This window comes from Pseudoliparis swirei, chromosome 22, assembly GCF_029220125.1.
Source record: "Pseudoliparis swirei isolate HS2019 ecotype Mariana Trench chromosome 22, NWPU_hadal_v1, whole genome shotgun sequence".
Classification (NCBI taxonomy): Eukaryota; Metazoa; Chordata; class Actinopteri; order Perciformes; family Liparidae; genus Pseudoliparis; species Pseudoliparis swirei.
The window spans coordinates 360,001-377,959 of record NC_079409.1 but is presented as its reverse complement, the minus strand read 5'-3'; the positions used below and the strand labels follow the sequence as shown (position 1 = coordinate 377,959).

At 53.4% G+C, this 17,959-nt stretch overlaps 2 protein-coding genes across 2 annotated transcripts in view; one reads left to right on the top strand and one right to left on the bottom strand.

Moving 5' to 3' along the window:
• LOC130213174 (ras GTPase-activating-like protein IQGAP3) overlaps nt 1–1,490 on the bottom strand; it is a 74,764-nt gene extending 73,274 nt beyond the window's left edge. Inside the window, 1 exon segment of the mRNA XM_056444640.1 lies at nt 1,390–1,490. Within this exon segment, the coding sequence (XP_056300615.1) occupies nt 1,390–1,411 (22 nt within the window). The 5' untranslated portion in view covers nt 1,412–1,490.
• Nucleotides 1,491–3,081: 1,591 nt separating this feature from the next.
• On the top strand, nt 3,082–14,063 carry LOC130213172 (gonadotropin-releasing hormone II receptor-like). Its single transcript, XM_056444639.1, has 4 exons — nt 3,082–3,245; nt 4,660–5,179; nt 5,731–6,013; nt 13,771–14,063. Exons 2-4 carry the CDS (start codon nt 4,661–4,663, stop codon nt 14,061–14,063), a joined length of 1,095 nt encoding a protein of 364 aa, XP_056300614.1. The 5' UTR covers nt 3,082–3,245; nt 4,660.
• Nucleotides 14,064–17,959: the final 3,896 nt, after the last annotated feature.

Genomic DNA, 17,959 nt, shown 5'->3' with positions numbered 1-17,959 from the left:
AGAGACACACACACACACACACAGAGACACACACACACACAGAGACACACACACACACACACACACACACACACACTGACACACACACACACAGACACACACACTGACACACACACAGACACACACACAGAAACACAGAGACACACACAGACACACAGAGACACACACACACAGACACACAGAACACACACACACAGAGACACACACATAGAGACACACACACTGATACACACACACACACACACATAGACACACACACACTGAGAGAAACAGACACACCAAACACACCTATTTACACACACAGACACACACACATACACACACACACACACAGACTTAGACACACAGAGACACACAGGACACTGCACACACACAGACACACAGAGAAACACACACACACAGACACACACACACACAGACACACACAGAGAAACACAGAGACACACACACACACACACAGACACACACACAGAGACACACACACACAGCGACACACACAGAGACACACACACACACACAGAGACACACACAGAGACACACACACACACACACACACAGAGACACACACACAGAGAAACACAGAGACACACACACAGACAATAATTTGAACATTAAAGGGGACATATTATGAAAACTCATGAGTATTTAAAGGAACAGGCACTCAAAACAGGTGAATCTGTGGAGCTGTTTGAAATGATTCTTGTGGTATTTTGACCAAAATATGTTTCAAACATTTCATTAAGACCCTAAGGAACCATATCAACTTGTGGAAAAATGGGCATAATATGATTCCTTTAAAACTTATATAGAAAACTTCAACATGAGAGAAAAGGGAAATACTACTAGTAGTATTAATACTCACAATACTAGTATTATTCGTAGCATTACCAATACTAGTATTATAATCTTCATTTGAATAGAGTAAAACATAATGAGGTGAAACCAGCCTGTGTGTTTAAATATATATATAAATATACATATATATATATATATATATATTAGGGCTGTGAAACGATTACAATTTTTAATCAGGTTAATCACAGGTTTCTGTGGATTAATCATGATTTATCACATATATACATATTGTATGTTGATTAAGTGTTTATTTATTTGACCAAATGTATTTCAAAGGAAGGGCAGTTTGCCAACTTCCTGTTTCAACCATAAACAACCCGCGACGCTTCAAGTCGCTTCCTCTTCTCCATCGTCTCCTCCAGACACCAGAAGGTTTCTCATTCAACTGGAGAACTAAACAATGCGCCATTCGCGAGGACAGCTGCGTGTTCTCCTGCTATTCTCAACATCTCCCGTAACTACGACAACAACAGACGCGTTGGACCGAAGGTCCAGCTAACAGGGTCTCAGGTTGAACCGTAACACCGGACTCACAGCGCCCCGAGGACTCCGCCATGTTGCTCCGTGTCTTCGTCCTCCGGCTGAACCGACTCGGTATCGCTCCGCTCGGTGAAGAGAACCGGCCCGAAGTCTCTCTCTCGGGACGTCACACCGTAGAAACGCGTGAACGCGGTTCTGTCTCCGGTTCTGTCTCCGAGCTTCGAGCTTTTCCGGTCAAAAGTTTGAAAAAGCTCCCGCCACACTCTGATTGGCCGAGCGACGCACGGCTCCGCCCATTTGCTGGAAAGTTGTCGCGTTGCATTGTGGTCTACTTTTTTTCTTCTGTGGTTTGAATCGCATTTAGGATACGGACGTTGTTATGAGACTACAACTCACGTTAGATTTCTTATTTAAAGAATGAATTCAGTTGGTTCTCTGTTTTACTTCCGATTGTTGCCACGGCAACCGAGTCCACAGCCGCGTCAGAAGCGCGCGGCTGCTCCGGTGATCGATCTGTGACAACACACCGGAAACACTCAGTATGGCATCAGCTAACACGGCTAGCAGCAGCTGATGCTAATAACAACAACAGTAGATACATAATCATGATAATAATATTTATCATAATTAAAATGACAACAATATTTATAGTAATTAGAATAATAATTATAACAATATTTATAGTAATTATATTACTGGAGTCTGATGATGAAGACCTGGAGACTGATGATGAAGACCTGGAGACTGATGATGAAGACCTGGAGTCTGAGGATGAAGACCTGCAGACTGATGATGAAGACCTGGAGTCTGATGATGAAGACCTGGAGACTGAGGATGAAGACCTGGAGACTGATGATGAAGACCTGGAGTCTGAGGATGAAGACCTGGAGTCTGATGATGAAGACCTGGAGTCTGAGGATGAAGACCTGGAGTCTGATGATGAAGACCTGGAGACTGATGATGAAGACCTGGAGTCTGATGATGAAGACCTGGAGACTGATGATGAAGACCTGGAGACTGATGATGAAGACCTGGAGTCTGATGATGAAGACCTGGAGACTGATGATGAAGACCTGGAGTCTGATGATGAAGACCTGGAGACTGATGATGAAGACCTGGAGTCTGAGGATGAAGACCTGGAGACTGATGATGAAGACCTGGAGTCTGATGATGAAGACCTGGAGACTGATGATGAAGACCTGGAGACTGATGATGAAGACCTGGAGTCTGAGGATGAAGACCTGGAGTCTGAGGATGAAGACCTGGAGACTGATGATGAAGACCTGGAGACTGATGATGAAGACCTGGAGTCTGAGGATGAAGACCTGGAGTCTGATGATGAAGACCTGGAGACTGAGGATGAAGACCTGGAGACTGATGATGAAGACCTGGAGTCTGAGGATGAAGACCTGGAGTCTGATGATGAAGACCTGGAGACTGAGGATGAAGACCTGGAGACTGATGATGAAGACCTGGAGACTGATGATGAAGACCTGGAGACTGAGGATGAAGACCTGGAGTCTGATGATGAAGACCTGGAGTCTGAGGATGAAGACCTGGAGTCTGATGATGAAGACCTGGAGACTGATGATGAAGACCTGGAGACATTAGTGGTGTCTTTGGGGTGGCTGAGTATAACATGCTCTGTGTATTTGTGTTTACACACAGACACTCTCTCTCTTACACACACACTCACACACTCTCTAACACACACACACACACACCCTCTCACGTAGCTCCTCCCCCTGCGCTGCAGGTTTTTCTTCAGAAGCTGCTGCAGTCGGCAGGAATCTGAACTGATCCGGATCAGACTGGGTTCTGTTCATCAGGTGCTCCAGGGTTCTCCAGGGTTCTCGTGGGTTCCTGGACAGAGGACATGAGTCAGAGAAACATTCAAAGCTGCTGATCAGGTAAAGACTCTTTCACAATAAAAGCCTGGAGGTCAGGAGGTCTGGAAGTCAGGAGGTCTGGAGGTCTGGAAGTCAGGAGGTCAGGAGGTCTGGAAGTCAGGAGGTCTGGAAGTCAGGAGGTCTGGAAGTCAGGAGGTCTGGAAGTCTGGAGGTCAGGAAGTCAGGAGGTCTGGAGGTCAGGAGGTCAGGAGGTCTGGAGGTCTGGAAGTCAGGAGGTCTGGAAGTCAGGAGGTCTGGAAGTCTGGAGGTCTGGAAGTCTGGAGGTCTGGAAGTCAGGAGGTCTGGAGGTCTGGAAGTCTGAAGTCAGGAGGACTGGAAGTCAGGAGGTCTGGAGGTCAGGAGGTCTGGAAGTCTGGAGGTCTGGAAGTCTGGAGGTCTGGAAGTCAGGAGGTCTGGAAGTCAGGAGGTCTGGAGGTCTGGAAGTCTGGAGGTCTGGAAGTCAGGAGGTCTGGAAGTCAGGAGGTCTGGAAGTCAGGAGGTCTGGAGGTCTGGAAGTCAGGAGGTCTGGAAGTCTGGAGGTCAGGAGGTCTGGAAGTCTGGAGGTCTGGAAGTCAGGAGGTCTGGAAGTCAGGAGGTCTGGAGGTCTGGAGGTCTGGAAGTCAGGAGGTCTGGAGGTCAGGAAGTCTGGAGGTCTGGAGGTCTGGAAGTCAGGAGGTCTGGAAGTCAGGAAGTCTGGAGGTCTGGAGGTCTGGAAGTCAGGAGGTCTGGAAGTCAGGAGGTCTGGAGGTCAGGAGGTCTGGAGGTCTGGAAGTCAGGAGGTCTGGAAGTCAGGAGGTCTGGAGGTCTGGAAGTCTGGAGGTCTGGAAGTCAGGAGGTCTGGAAGTCAGGAGGACTGGAAGTCAGGAGGTCTGGAGGTCAGGAGGTCTGGAAGTCTGGAGGTCTGGAAGTCTGGAGGTCTGGAAGTCAGGAGGTCTGGAAGTCAGGAGGTCTGGAGGTCTGGAAGTCAGGAAGTCAGGAGGTCAGGAAGTCTGGAGGTCTGGAAGTCAGGAGGTCTGGAAGTCAGGAGGTCTGGAGGTCTGGAAGTCTGGAAGTCAGGAGGTCTGGAAGTCAGGAGGTCTGGAGGTCTGGAAGTCAGGAGGTCTGGAGGTCTGGAAGTCAGGAAGTCAGGAGGTCTGGAGGTCTGGAGGTCTGGAAGTCAGGAGGTCTGGAAGTCTGGAGGTCAGGAGGTCAGGAAGTCAGGAGGTCTGGAAGTCAGGAGGTCTGGAAGTCAGGAGGTCTGGAGGTCTGGAAGTCTGGAGGTCAGGAGGTCTGGCACAGTTGTTGTAAAGTGTGTGTGTCTCTGTGTGTGTCTCTGTGTGTGTGTGTGTATTACACAGAATGTTTCTGTAACTTCATACTAATAATTGATAACCTTCTCATTCATGTCTTGATTGATCTGTATTGGTCTTAAATGTCTTCCTCTTCTTCTCTGCAGGATGTCAGGTAACTGGTCCGCCACGCATCTGTCCTCATTGGCTCCGCCCCCTAGCTCTGTAGCCCCGCCCCCTCCCAACAGCTCAGACTGGAGGGCTCCCAGCTTCACGCGGGCCGCTCAGTTCCGCGTGGGAGCCACGTCGGTCCTCTTCCTGTTCGCCGCCTGCAGTAACCTCGCCCTATTGGCCAGTGTGTGGCGTGGGCGTGGCCGGCGGCTGCCGTCTCACCTGCGGCCTCTGATGCTGAGCCTGGCGTCGGCCGACCTGGTGATGACCTTCGTGGTGATGCCGCTGGACGCCGTGTGGAACGTGACGGTGCAGTGGTACGCGGGCGACGCCCTCTGCAGGCTGCTGTGCTTCCTGAAGCTGTTCGCCATGCACGCCACGGCCTTCATCCTCGTGGTCATCAGCCTGGACCGTCAGCACGCCATCCTGCACCCGCTGCACCTGAGCGCCCACCGCAGGAACCGGGTCATGCTGCTGCTGGCCTGGAGCCTCAGCCTGCTGCTGGCCTCCCCGCAGGTAGCAGGACTCCATCATCATCATCACCATCATCATCATCACCGTCATCATCACCATCATCTTCATCATCATCACCATTATCACCATCACCGTCATCATCATCATCATCATCATCATCACCGTCATCTTCATCATCATCACCATCATCGCCACCATCATCATCATCACCGTCATCATCACCATCATCATCACCACCATCATCATCACCGTCATCATCACCATCATCATCATCATCATCATCACCTTCATCTCTGAGGTCACAGATCCAGTTAATCTCTCCTGGAATGTTCTGGTTTTCTGAAGCAGATTAAATGTGAGCCTCCTGCTGTTAGCTCGGGCTAACGGTTCCCCTTGGTTTCTATCAGGAATGCTAACATAGCTAAGAGCAGTGAAACAGCTCGTTAACCAGTTGGTTAACCAGCAGCTTCACCTCCAGTGACTAACTGGAGGTGAAGCTGCTGGTTAACCAGCTAGCCCCCTACTGGACCCTCCGGACCCTCCTGACCCCTACTGGACCCCCCTGACCCCTGACCCCTGACCCCTGACCCCAGCTCCTGGTGTTCCGGGCGGTGCGGGTGGAGGCCGTGGACTTCACTCAGTGTGCGTCTCACGGCAGCTTCAGCCGCCGCTGGCAGGAGACGGCCTACAACATGGTCCACTTCAGCACGCTGTACGTGCTCCCCCTGCTGGCCATGAGCTGCTGCTACAGCCGCATCCTGCTGCACATCCACCTGCAGCACCGGAGAGGCAGGGGTGAGACACCTGCAGCACACCTGGAACACACCTGTCACACACCTGTCACACACCTGTCTCACACCTGTCACACACCTGTCTCACACCTGTCACACACCTGTCTCACACCTGTCACACACCTGTCTCACACCTGTCTCACACCTGTCACACACCTGTCTCACACCTGTCTCACACCTGCAGCACACCTGTCACACACCTGTCTCACACCTGTCACACACCTGTCTCACACCTGTCACACACCTGTCTCACACCTGTCACACACCTGTCTCACACCTGTCACACACCTGTCTCACACCTGTCTCACACCTGTCACACACCTGTCTCACACCTGTCTCACATTACATTACATTACATTACATGTCATTTAGCAGACGCTTTTATCCAAAGCGACTTACAATAAGTGCATTTCAACCTAGAGTACAAACTAAGAACAACAAGAATACAGGAAGTAACATTTCCTCAACATAGTCGAACTACAAAAGTACCATAAGTAAGTGCTATTTAAGAGCCACTGAAGTGCTAATCCGTGTTTTAATCCAGATATAGTCGGAAAAGGTGTGTTTTCAGTCTCCGACGGAAGATGTAGAGACTTTCTGCTGTCCTGATGTCAGTGGGAGCCTGCTCCACCACTGAGGAGCCAGGACAGCAAACAGTCTGGATTTCGAGTGATTAGCTCGAGGTGCAGGAGTCACAAGTCGATGGCTGTTGTCGAGCGAGCGTGCGGGGGTACGGTGACCATATCCCGATGTAGACGGGCCCGATCCGCCCAGAGCACGTACGCCAGGACCAGTGTTTTGAAGGATGCTGCTCCACGGTAACCAGTGGAGAGTGCGGAGGAGCGGAGGGGTGTGGGTGAATTTCCGGAGGCTGAAGACCAGTCGAGCTGCTGCATTCTGGATGAGCTGCAGGGGTCGGATGGCCTTAGCAGGTAGACCAGCCAGGAGGGAGTTGCAGTAGTCGAGGCGTGAAATGACCAGAGCCTGGATCAGAACCTGCGCCGCCTTCTGAGTCTCACACCTGCAGCACACCTGCAGCACACCTGGAACACACCTGTCACACACCTGTCTCACACCTGTCACACACCTGTCTCACACCTGTCACACACCTGTCTCACACCTGTCTCACACCTGTCACACACCTGTCTCACACCTGTCACACACCTGCAGCACACCTGCAGCACACCTGGAACACACCTGTCTCACACCTGTCACACACCTGTCTCACACCTGTCACACACCTGTCACACACCTGTCTCACACCTGTCTCACACCTGTCACACACCTGTCTCACACCTGTCTCACACCTGTCTCACACCTGTCTCACACCTGTCACACACCTGTCTCACACCTGTCTCACACACCTGTCACACACCTGTCTCACACCTGTCTCACACCTGTCTCACACCTGTCACACACCTGTCACACACCTGTCTCACACCTGTCTCACACCTGTCACACACCTGTCACACACCTGTCACACACCTGTCTCACACCTGTCTCACACCTGTCACACACCTGTCTCACACCTGTCTCACACCTGTCACACACCTGTCTCACACCTGTCTCACACATGTCTCACACCTGTCACACACCTGTCTCAAACCTGTCTCACACACCTGTCTCACACACCTGTCTCACACCTGTCTCACACCTGTCTCACACCTGTCACACACCTGTCTCACACCTGTCTCACACCTGTCTCACACCTGTCACACACCTGTCTCACACACCTGTCACACACCTGTCACACACCTGTCTCACACACCTGTCTCACACCTGTCACACACCTGTCACACACCTGTCTCACACCTGTCACACACCTGTCTCACACCTGTCTCACACCTGTCTCACACCTGTCTCACACCTGTCACACACCTGTCACACACCTGTCACACACCTGTCACACACCTGTCACACACCTGTCTCAAACTCACCTTGTCACACACCTGTCACACACCTGTCTCACACCTGTCACACCTGTCACACACCTGTCTCCACACCTGTCACACACCTGTCACACACCTGTCTCACACCTGTCTCACACCTGTCACACACCTGTCTCACACACCTGTCACACACCTGTCACACACCTGTCTCACACCTGTCTCACACCTGTCACACACCTGTCACACACCTGTCACACACCTGTCTCACACCTGTCACACACCTGTCTCACACCTGTCTCACACCTGTCACACACCTGTCACACACCTGTCTCACACCTGTCACACCTGTCACACACCTGTCTCACACCTGTCTCACACCTGTCACACACCTGTCTCACACCTGTCTCACACCTGTCACACACCTGTCACACACCTGTCTCACACCTGTCACACACCTGTCTCACACCTGTCTCACACCTGTCACACACCTGTCACACCTACCTGTCTCACACCTGTCTCACACCTGTCTCACACCTGTCACACACCTGTCACACACCTGCAGCACACCTGGAACACACCTGTCTCACACCTGTCTCACACCTGTCTCACTTTACACCTGTCTCACACCTCACTGTCTCACACCTGTCACACACCTGTCACACCTGTCTCACACCTCCCACACCTGTCACACCTGTCACACACCTGTCACACACCTGTCTCACACCTGTCACACACCTGTCTCACACCTGTCACACACCTGTCTCACACCCGTCTCACACCTGTCACACACCTGTCTCACACCTGTCACACACCTGTCACACACCTGTCACACACCTGTCTCACACCTGTCACACACCTGTCTCACACCTGTCACACACCTGTCTCACACCTGTCACACACCTGTCTCACACCTGTCACACACCTGTCACACACCTGTCACACACCTGTCTCACACCTGTCTCACACCTGTCACACACCTGTCACACACCTGTCTCACACCTGTCTCACACCTGTCTCACACCTGTCTCACACACCTGTCACACACCTGTCTCACACCTGTCACACACCTGTCTCACACCTGTCACACACCTGTCACACACCTGCAGCACACCTGGAACACACCTGTCTCACACCTCACACCTGTCACACACCTGTCTCACACCTGTCTCACACCTGTCTCACACTTGTCTCACACCTGTCTCACACCTGTCTCACACCTGTCACACACCTGTCACACACCTGTCACACCTGTCACACACCTGCAGCACACCTGTCACACCTGTCTCAGAGCCCTGTCACACACCTGTCTCACACCTCACTGTCTCACACCTGTCACACACCTGTCACACACCTGTCTCACACCTGTCTCACACCTGTCACACACACCTGTCTCACACCTGTCACACACCTCACTCACCTGTCACACACCTGTCCACACCTGTCACACCTGTCTCACACCTGTCTCACCTGTCACACACCTGTCTCAAACCTGTCTCACACACCTGTCACACACCTGTCACACCTGTCACACACCTGTCTCACACCTGTCTCACACCTGTCTCACACCTGTCTCACACCTGTCACACACCTGTCTCACACCTGTCACACACCTGTCACACACCTGTCTCACACCTGTCTCACACCTGTCTCACACACCTGTCACACACCTGTCACACACCTGTCACACACCTGTCACACACCTGTCACACACCTGTCTCACACCTGTCACACACCTGTCTCACACCTGTCACACACCTGTCACACACCTGTCACACACCTGTCTCACACCTGTCACACACCTGTCACACACCTGTCACACACCTGTCTCACACCTGTCACACACCTGTCTCACACCTGTCACACACCTGTCTCACACCTGTCTCACACCTGTCACACACCTGCAGCACACCTGTCTCACACCTGTCACACACCTGTCTCACACCTGTCTCACACCTGTCACACACCTGTCACACACCTGTCACACCTGTCACACACCTGTCACACCTGTCTCACACCTGTCACACACCTGTCACACACCTGTCTCACACCTGTCACCCCTGACTCACACCTGTCTCACACCTGTCTCACACACCTGTCTCACACCCACACACCTGTCACACCTGTCTCACCTGTCACACACCTGTCTCACACCTGTCTCACACCTGTCTCACACACCTGTCTCACACCTGTCTCACACCTGTCACACACCTGTCACACCTGTCACACACCTACACCTGTCACACACCTGTCTCACACCTGTCGTCCTGGAACACACCTGTCTCACACCTCACCTGTCACACACACCTGTCTCACACCGTCACACACACCTGTCACACACCTGCCTGTCACACACACCTGTCTCACACCTGGCCTCACACACCCAGTCACACACCCGTCTCACACCTGTCCACACCTGTCACACACCTGTCCCACACCTGTCACACACCTGTCTCACACCTGTCAGCACACCTGTCAACACACCTGTCTCACACCTGTCACCTGTCTCACATCTCACCTGTCACACACCTGTCTCACACCTGTCACACACCTGTCACTGCACACCTGGACACACCTCTCACACCTGTCTCACACACCTGTCACATCACCCAGCTCTCACACACCTGTCTCACACCTGTCTCCCACACACCTGTCACACACTGTCACACACCTGTCACACACCTGTCTCACACCTGTCACACACCTGTCACACACCTGTCACACACCTGTCTCACACCTGTCACACACCTGTCTCACCTGTCTCACACCAACTGACCTGTCACACCTGTCTCACACCTGTCTCACACACACTGTCACACACCTGTCTGCACCTGCCTTTTTCTCACACACCTGCCACACACCTGTCTCCACACCTGTCTCACACCTGTCACACACCTGTCTCACACCTGTCTCACACCCCTGTCACACAATCTGTCACACACCTGTCACACACCTGTCACACCTGTCCTGCCCACACCCAGTCTCACACCCAGTCTCACACCTGTCTCACACCTGTCACACACCCTGTCTCACACCTGTCTCTGTCTCGTCAGCCACACCTGTCACACACCTCGTCTCACACCCTGTCCTTTTTCTGTCTCACACCTGTCACACACCGTCTCTTGCACACCTGTCACACACCTGTCTCACACACCTGTCACACACCTGTCTCACACCTCACCTGTCACACCTGTCACACCTCTCACACCTGTCACACACCCTGTCACACACCTGTCACACCTGTCCCACACACCTGTCACACCACACACCTGTCACCTTGTCACACCTGTCCCACACTGTCTACACCTGTCACACACCTGTCTCACACCTGTCTCACACACCTGTCACTGTCTCACACCTGTCACACACCCCTGTCACACACCTGTCACACACCTGCAGCACACCTGTCTCACACCCATCACACACCTGTCGCACCCTCTCACACCTGTCACACACCTGTCTCACACCTATGGTCACACACTATCTCGTCTCCACACCTGTCACACACCTGTCTCACACCTGTCACACACCCCTGTCACACCTGTCTCACACCCAGTCACACACCTGAACTCACCTGTCTCCACACCTGTCTCACACCACCCAAGCACCTGTCTCACACCTGTCACACCTGTCACACCTGGTCTCACACCTGTCACACCTGTCACACACCTGTCTCACACACCTGTCACACACCTGTCTCACACCTGTCACACACCTGTCTCACACCTGTCACACACCTGTCACACACCTGTCTCCTGTCTCACACCTGTCCTACACCTGTCTCACACCTGTCACACACCTGGAACACACCTGTCTCACACCTGTCACACACCTGTCACACACCTGTCTCACACCTGTCACACACCTGTCTCACACCTGTCACACACCTGTCACACACCTGTCTCACACCTGTCACACACCTGTCTCACACCTGTCTCACACCTGTGCACCTGTCTCCACCTGTCACACCTGTCACACACCTGTCTCACCTGTCTCACCTGTCACACACACCTGTCACACACCTCACACACCTGTCTCACACCTGTCTCACCTGTCACACACCTTTTATCTCACACACCTGTCACACACCTGTCACACCTGTCTCACACACCCTGTCTCCACATGTCCACCTGTCACACACCCAGTCACACCTGTCTCACTGGTCACACACCTGTCTCTGTCTCACACCTGTCACACCTGTCACACCTGTCTCACACACCTGTCTCACACCTGTCTCACCCACACACCTGTCACACCTTTCCAGTCACACCTGTCTCTCCACACCCGTCACACACCTGTCTCACACATGTCTCACACCCCTGTCTCACACTGTCACACACCTGTCACACACCTGTCACACCTGTCACACACCTGTCACACACACCTGTCTCACACCTGTCACACACCTGTCTCACACGTCACACCTGTCTCACACTCTAGTCTCACGCCTGGCTTCACACACCTGTCACACACCTGTCTCACACCTGTCACACCTGTCTCACCTGTCTCACACACCTGTCACACACCTGTCACACACACCTGTCACAGCACACCTGTCACACACCGTCACACACACCTGTCACACACCTGGTCTCACACCTGTCACACACCTGTCACACCTGTCTCACACCTGTCACACACCCTACCTGTCACACACCTGTCTCACACCCCTGTCTCCCACCTGTCTCACACCCGTCTCACACCTGTCACACACCTGTCTCCAACCTGTCTCACACCTGTCACACACCTGTCTCACACCTGTCACACACCTGTCTCACACACCTGTCACACACCTGTCTCACACCTGTCTCACACCTGTCACACACCTGTCTCACACACCTGTCACACACCTGTCACACACACCTGTCACACCTGTCTCACACCTGTCACACACCTGTCTCACACCTGTCACACACCTGTCACACCTGTCACACACCCTGTCTCACACCCCGTCACACCCTGGTCACACCTGTCTCTCACTGTCTCACACCTGTCTCCACACTTGTCACACCTGTCACACCTGTCTCACACTTTCTCAAACCTGTCACACACCTGTCTCACCTGTCACACACCTGTCTCACACCTGTCTCACCTGTCACACACCTGCGGCACCTGGGAACACACCTGTCTCACACCTGTCACACACCTGTCTCACACCTGTCTCACACACACCTGTCACACACCTGTCTCACACACACACCTGTCTCTGCACCCTGTACTGTCACACCTGTCCACACACCTGTCCACACCCAGTCACACCTGTCACACCTGTCACCTATCTCACACCTGTCTCACACCTGTCTCACACCCATCTCACACCTGGCCGACACACCTGTCTTCCACACTGTCACTGGCCTATCACACACCTGTCAAGCCTGCACCTGTCACACACTGTCACACACCTGTCACACACCTGTCCACCTGTCACACACCTGTCTCACACCTGTCACACACCTGTCACACACCTGTCCTCACACCTGCACACCTGTCACACACCTGCAGCACACACCTTACCTGTCACACACCTGTCTCACACCTGTCACACACCTGTCACACACCTGTCTCCACACCTGTCACACACCACCAACCTCACACCTGTCACACACCTGTCACACACCTCACCCTGGTCTCACACCTAATACACCACCTTGGTCAAGCACACCTGTCTCACACCTGTCACACACCTGGTCTCACACCTGTCACACACCTGTCTCACCTCCACACACCTGTCTCACACCTGTCACACACCCTGTCATGCCACCTGTCACACACCCAGTCTCACACCTGTCACTCACACCTCTCACACCTGTCTCACACCTGTCACACACCTGTCACACACAACCTGTCACACACCTGTCTCACACCTGCAGCACACCTGTCCCACACCTGGACACACCTGTCACACACACCTGTCCGCACACCTGGTCACACACACCCTGTCTCGTCACACACCGTCACACCCAAGGCCTGTGGTTCTGGTTCCGGCCCGCCGCGCTGCGCCTCACGCCGGAGGCCGTGCACCACGCGCTGTTCGTGTTCGGGAACCTGAACGCCTGCTGCGACCCCGTCATCTACGGCTTCATCGCCTTCAGGGCTGACTGCTGCCGCCGAGCACAGCCGCCGTGTGGAGCCCGCCACCGGCAACCGGGCAGCACAGCGACCAATCAGAGGACAGGCGGTGCAGATAAAATTCATGTTAAGGTTATTGCTACCGATCCAACCCAACAACTAGAGGAGCTTCCTCTGTAACCTCAAGCTCCCAACCGGGTTGTCAGTGGGTCTGGGGAGTCCGATACCAACGAAGGAATACACAACTGTCCTAGTCCACTTCCTTTTCGTTGTGTGTGTGTGTGTGTCTGGCTTAACAAAAAAGAAGACCTGAACTGGATCCGCTGGAGGGGGATCGGGACCCTCAGCTGGGGGACTCAGACCCAGTCAGTGACCACGTGACACGTTATATACACACACACACATACACACACATATATACACACACAGATACACACACATATATACACATATACACACACACACAGATACACACATATATACACACACATATACACACACATACACACACATACACAATAATATAAAATAATATTATTATTAATAATAGACACACATATATACATACATACAGATATATACATATATATATACAAATATACATAGATACATATATATATATACATATATATATACACATATACATATATGTACATATATATATATTTATATATATATATATATATATATATATATATATATATATATATATATATATATATATATATATATATATATATATATATATATATATAGATATATATATATATATATATATACATATATGTATATATATATATATAGATATATATATATATATATATGTGTGTATATATATATATAAATATATATTAGATATATATATATATATATATATATATACATATACACACATATATATACATAGATATATATACATATATATATATATATATATATATATATATATATATATATATATGTATAAACATACACATGTCTCACCTGTCACACCTGTCTCCTCCTCCGGTCCTCCTCCTGTCCTCCTCTCCTCCTCTCCTCCTGTCCTCCTCCTCTCCTCCTCTCCTCCTGTCCTCCTCTCCTCTCCTCCTCTCCTCCTGTCCTCCTCCTCCTCTCCTCCTCCTCTCCTCCCCATGTCCTCTTCCTCTCCTCCTCCTGTCCTCTCTCCCCTCCTGTCCTCCTCCTCTCCTCCTCTCCTCCTGTCCTCCTCCTCTCCTCCTCTCCTCCTGTCCTCCTCCTCCTCCTCTCCTCCTGTCCTCCTCCTCTCCTCCTCTCCTCCTGTCCTCCTCTCCTCCTCTCCACCCTCCTCTCCTCCCATGTCCTCTTCCTCTCCTCCTCCTGTCCTCCTCTCCTCCTCCTGTCCTCCTCCTCTCCTCCTCCCTCCTGTCCTCCTCCTCTCCTCCTCTCCTCCTCCTCTCCTCCTCCTCTCCACCTCTCCTCATGTCCTGTCCTCCTCCTGTCCTCCTCCTCTCCTCCTCCTCCTGTCCTCCTCCTGTCCTCCTCCTCTCCTCCTGTCCTCCTCCTCTCCTCCTCTCCTCCTCCTCTCCACCTCTCCTCATGTCCTCTCCTCCTCTCCTCCTGTCCTCCTCTCCTCCTCTCCACCTCTCCTCCTCCTCTCCTCCTCTCCTCCTGTCCTCCTCCTCTCCTCCTCCTCTCCTCATGTCCTCCTCCTCTCCTCCTCCTCTCCTCATGTCCTCCCCATGTCCTCCTCTCCTCCTCCTCCTCTCCTCCTCCTCTCCTCCTCCTCCTCTCCTCCTCCTCTCCACCTCTCCTCATGTCCTCCCCATGTCCTCCTCTCCTCCTCCTCCTCCTCTCCTCCTGTCCTCCTCTCCTCCTGTCCTCCTCCTCCTCCTCTCGACCTCTCCTCCTGTCCTCCTCCTCTCCACCTCTCCTCCTCTCCTCCTCCTCTCCACCTCTCCTCCTCCTGTCCTCCTGTCCTCCTCCTCCTCCTCTCCTCTCCTCCTCTCCTCTCCTCCTCTCCACCTCTCCTCATGTCCTCTCCTCCTCCTCCTCCTGTCCTCCTCCTCTCCTCCTCCTGTCCTCCTCCTCTCCACCTCTCCTCCTCCTCCTCTCCTCCTCCCCTCTCCTCCTCCTCCTCCTATCCTCCTCCTCTCCACCTCTCCTCTCCTCCTCCTCCTCCTGTCCTCCTGCTCTCCTCCTGTCCTCCTCCTCTCCTCCTGTCCTCCTCTCCTCCTCCTCTCCACCTCTCATCCTCCTCTCCTCCTCTCCTCCTGTCCTCCTCCTCTCCTCCTCTCCTCCTCTCCTCCTCCTCCTCCTCCTCCTCCTCTCCTCCTCCTCATGTCCTCCTCTCCTCCTCCTCCTCTCCTCCTCCTCCTCCTCTCCTCCTCCTCTCCTCCTCCTCCTCTCCTCCTCCTCCTCCTCCTCTCCTCATCCTCCTCCTCTCCTCCTCTCCTCCTGTCCTCCTCTCCTCCTCCTGTCCTCCTCTCCTCCTCTCCTCTCCTCCTCCTCTCCTCCTCCTGTCCTCCTCTCCTCCTCCTCATCTCCTCCTCTCCTCCTCCTCCTCCAAATGTCCTCCTCTCCTCCTCTCCTCCTCCTCTCCACCTCTCCTCCTCCTCCTCTCGTCCTCTCCTCCTCCTCCTCCTCATGTCCTCCTCTCCTCTCCTCCTCCTCCTACTCATGTCCTCCTCTCCTCCTCTCCTCCTCCTCTCCACCTCTCCTCCTCCTCCTCTCCTCATGTCCTCCTCTCCTCCTCCTCTCCACCTCCTCCTCTCCTCTCCTCCTCCTCTCCACCTCTCCTCATGTCCTCTCCTCCTCCTGTCCTCCTCCTCTCCTCCTCCTCCTCTCCTCCTCCTCTCCTCCTCCTCTCCACCTCTCCTCATGTCCTCTCCTCCTCCTCCTCCTCCTCCTCCCTCTCCTCCTCCTCCTGTCCTCCTCCTCTCCTCCTCCTCTCCTCTCCTCCTCCTGTCCTCTCCTCCTCCTCTCCTCTCCTCTCCTCCTCCTCTCCTCATATCCTCCCCATGTCCTCCTCCTCTCCTCCTCCTCTCCTCCTCTCCTCCTCCTGTCCTCTTCCTCTCCTCCTCTCCTCCTCCTCCTGTCCTCCTCTCCTCATGTCCTCTCCTCCTCCTCCTCCTGTCCTCCTCCTGTCCTCCTCCTGTCCTCCTCCTCTCCTCCTCCTCTTCTCATCCTCTCCACCTCTCCTCATGTCTTCTCCTCCTCCTCCTCCTCCTGTCCTCCTCCTCCTCCTCCTCTCCTCCTCCTGTCCTCCTCCTGTCCTCCTCCTCTCCTCCTCCTCTCCACCTCTCCTCATGTCCTCTCCTCCTCTCCTCCTCTCCTCCTGTCCTCCTCTCCTCCTCTCCTCCTGTCCTCCTCCTCTCCTCCTCCTCTCCTCATGTCCTCCTCCTCCTCTCCTCATGTCCTCCCCATGTCCTCCTCTCCTCCTCCTCCTCTCCTCCTCTCCTCCTCCTCTCCTCATGTCCTCCTCCTCTCCTCCTCCTCTCCACCTCTCCTCCTGTCCTCCTCCTCCTCCTCTCCACCTCCTCTCCTCCTCTCATCCTCTCCTCATGTCCTCCCCATGTCCTCCTCTCCTCCTGTCCTCCTCTCCTCCTCTCCTCCTCCTCTCCACCTCTCATCCTCCTCTCCTCCTGTCCTCCTCTCCTCCTCTCCCCTCCTCCTCCTCTCCACCTCCTCCTCTCCTCCTGTCCTCCTGTCCTCCTCTCCCCTCCTCCTCCTCTCCACCTCTCCTCATGTCCTCTCCTCCTCTCCTCCTCCTCTCCACCTCTCCTCCTCCTCCTCCTCTCTCCTCCTCCTCCCCTCTACTCCTCCTCCTCCTCCTCCTATCCTCCTCCTCTCCTCCTCCTCCTCTCCTCCTCCTCTCCTCCTGTCCTCCTCCTCTCCTCCTCCTCCTCTCCTCCTGTCCTCCTCCTCCTGTCCTCCTCCTGTCCTCATCTCCTTCTCCTGTCCTCCTCTCCTCCTCTCCTCCTCCTCTCCTCCTGTCCTCCTCCTCTCCTCCTCTCCTCCTCCTCTCCACCTCTCCTCCTCCTGTCCTCCTCCTCCTCTCCTCCTCCTCCTCCTCTCCTCCTGTCCTCCTCCTCTCCTCCTCCTCCTCCTGTCCTCCT

What these genes read in the sequence shown, in the direction of transcription:
- LOC130213172 (XM_056444639.1), top strand. Translation starts at nt 4,661, where the DNA reads ATGTCAGGTAACTGGTCCGCCACGCATCTGTCCTCATTGGCTCCGCCC. An exon ending in TGCTGCTGGCCTCCCCGCAG is followed by an intron (nt 5,180 to 5,730) that starts GTAGCAGGACTC and finishes CCCTGACCCCAG; the next exon opens with CTCCTGGTGTTCCGGGCGGT. An exon ending in CACCTGTCACACACCTGTCT is followed by an intron (nt 6,014 to 13,770) that starts CACACCTGTCAC and finishes TCACACACCGTC; the next exon opens with ACACCCAAGGCCTGTGGTTC.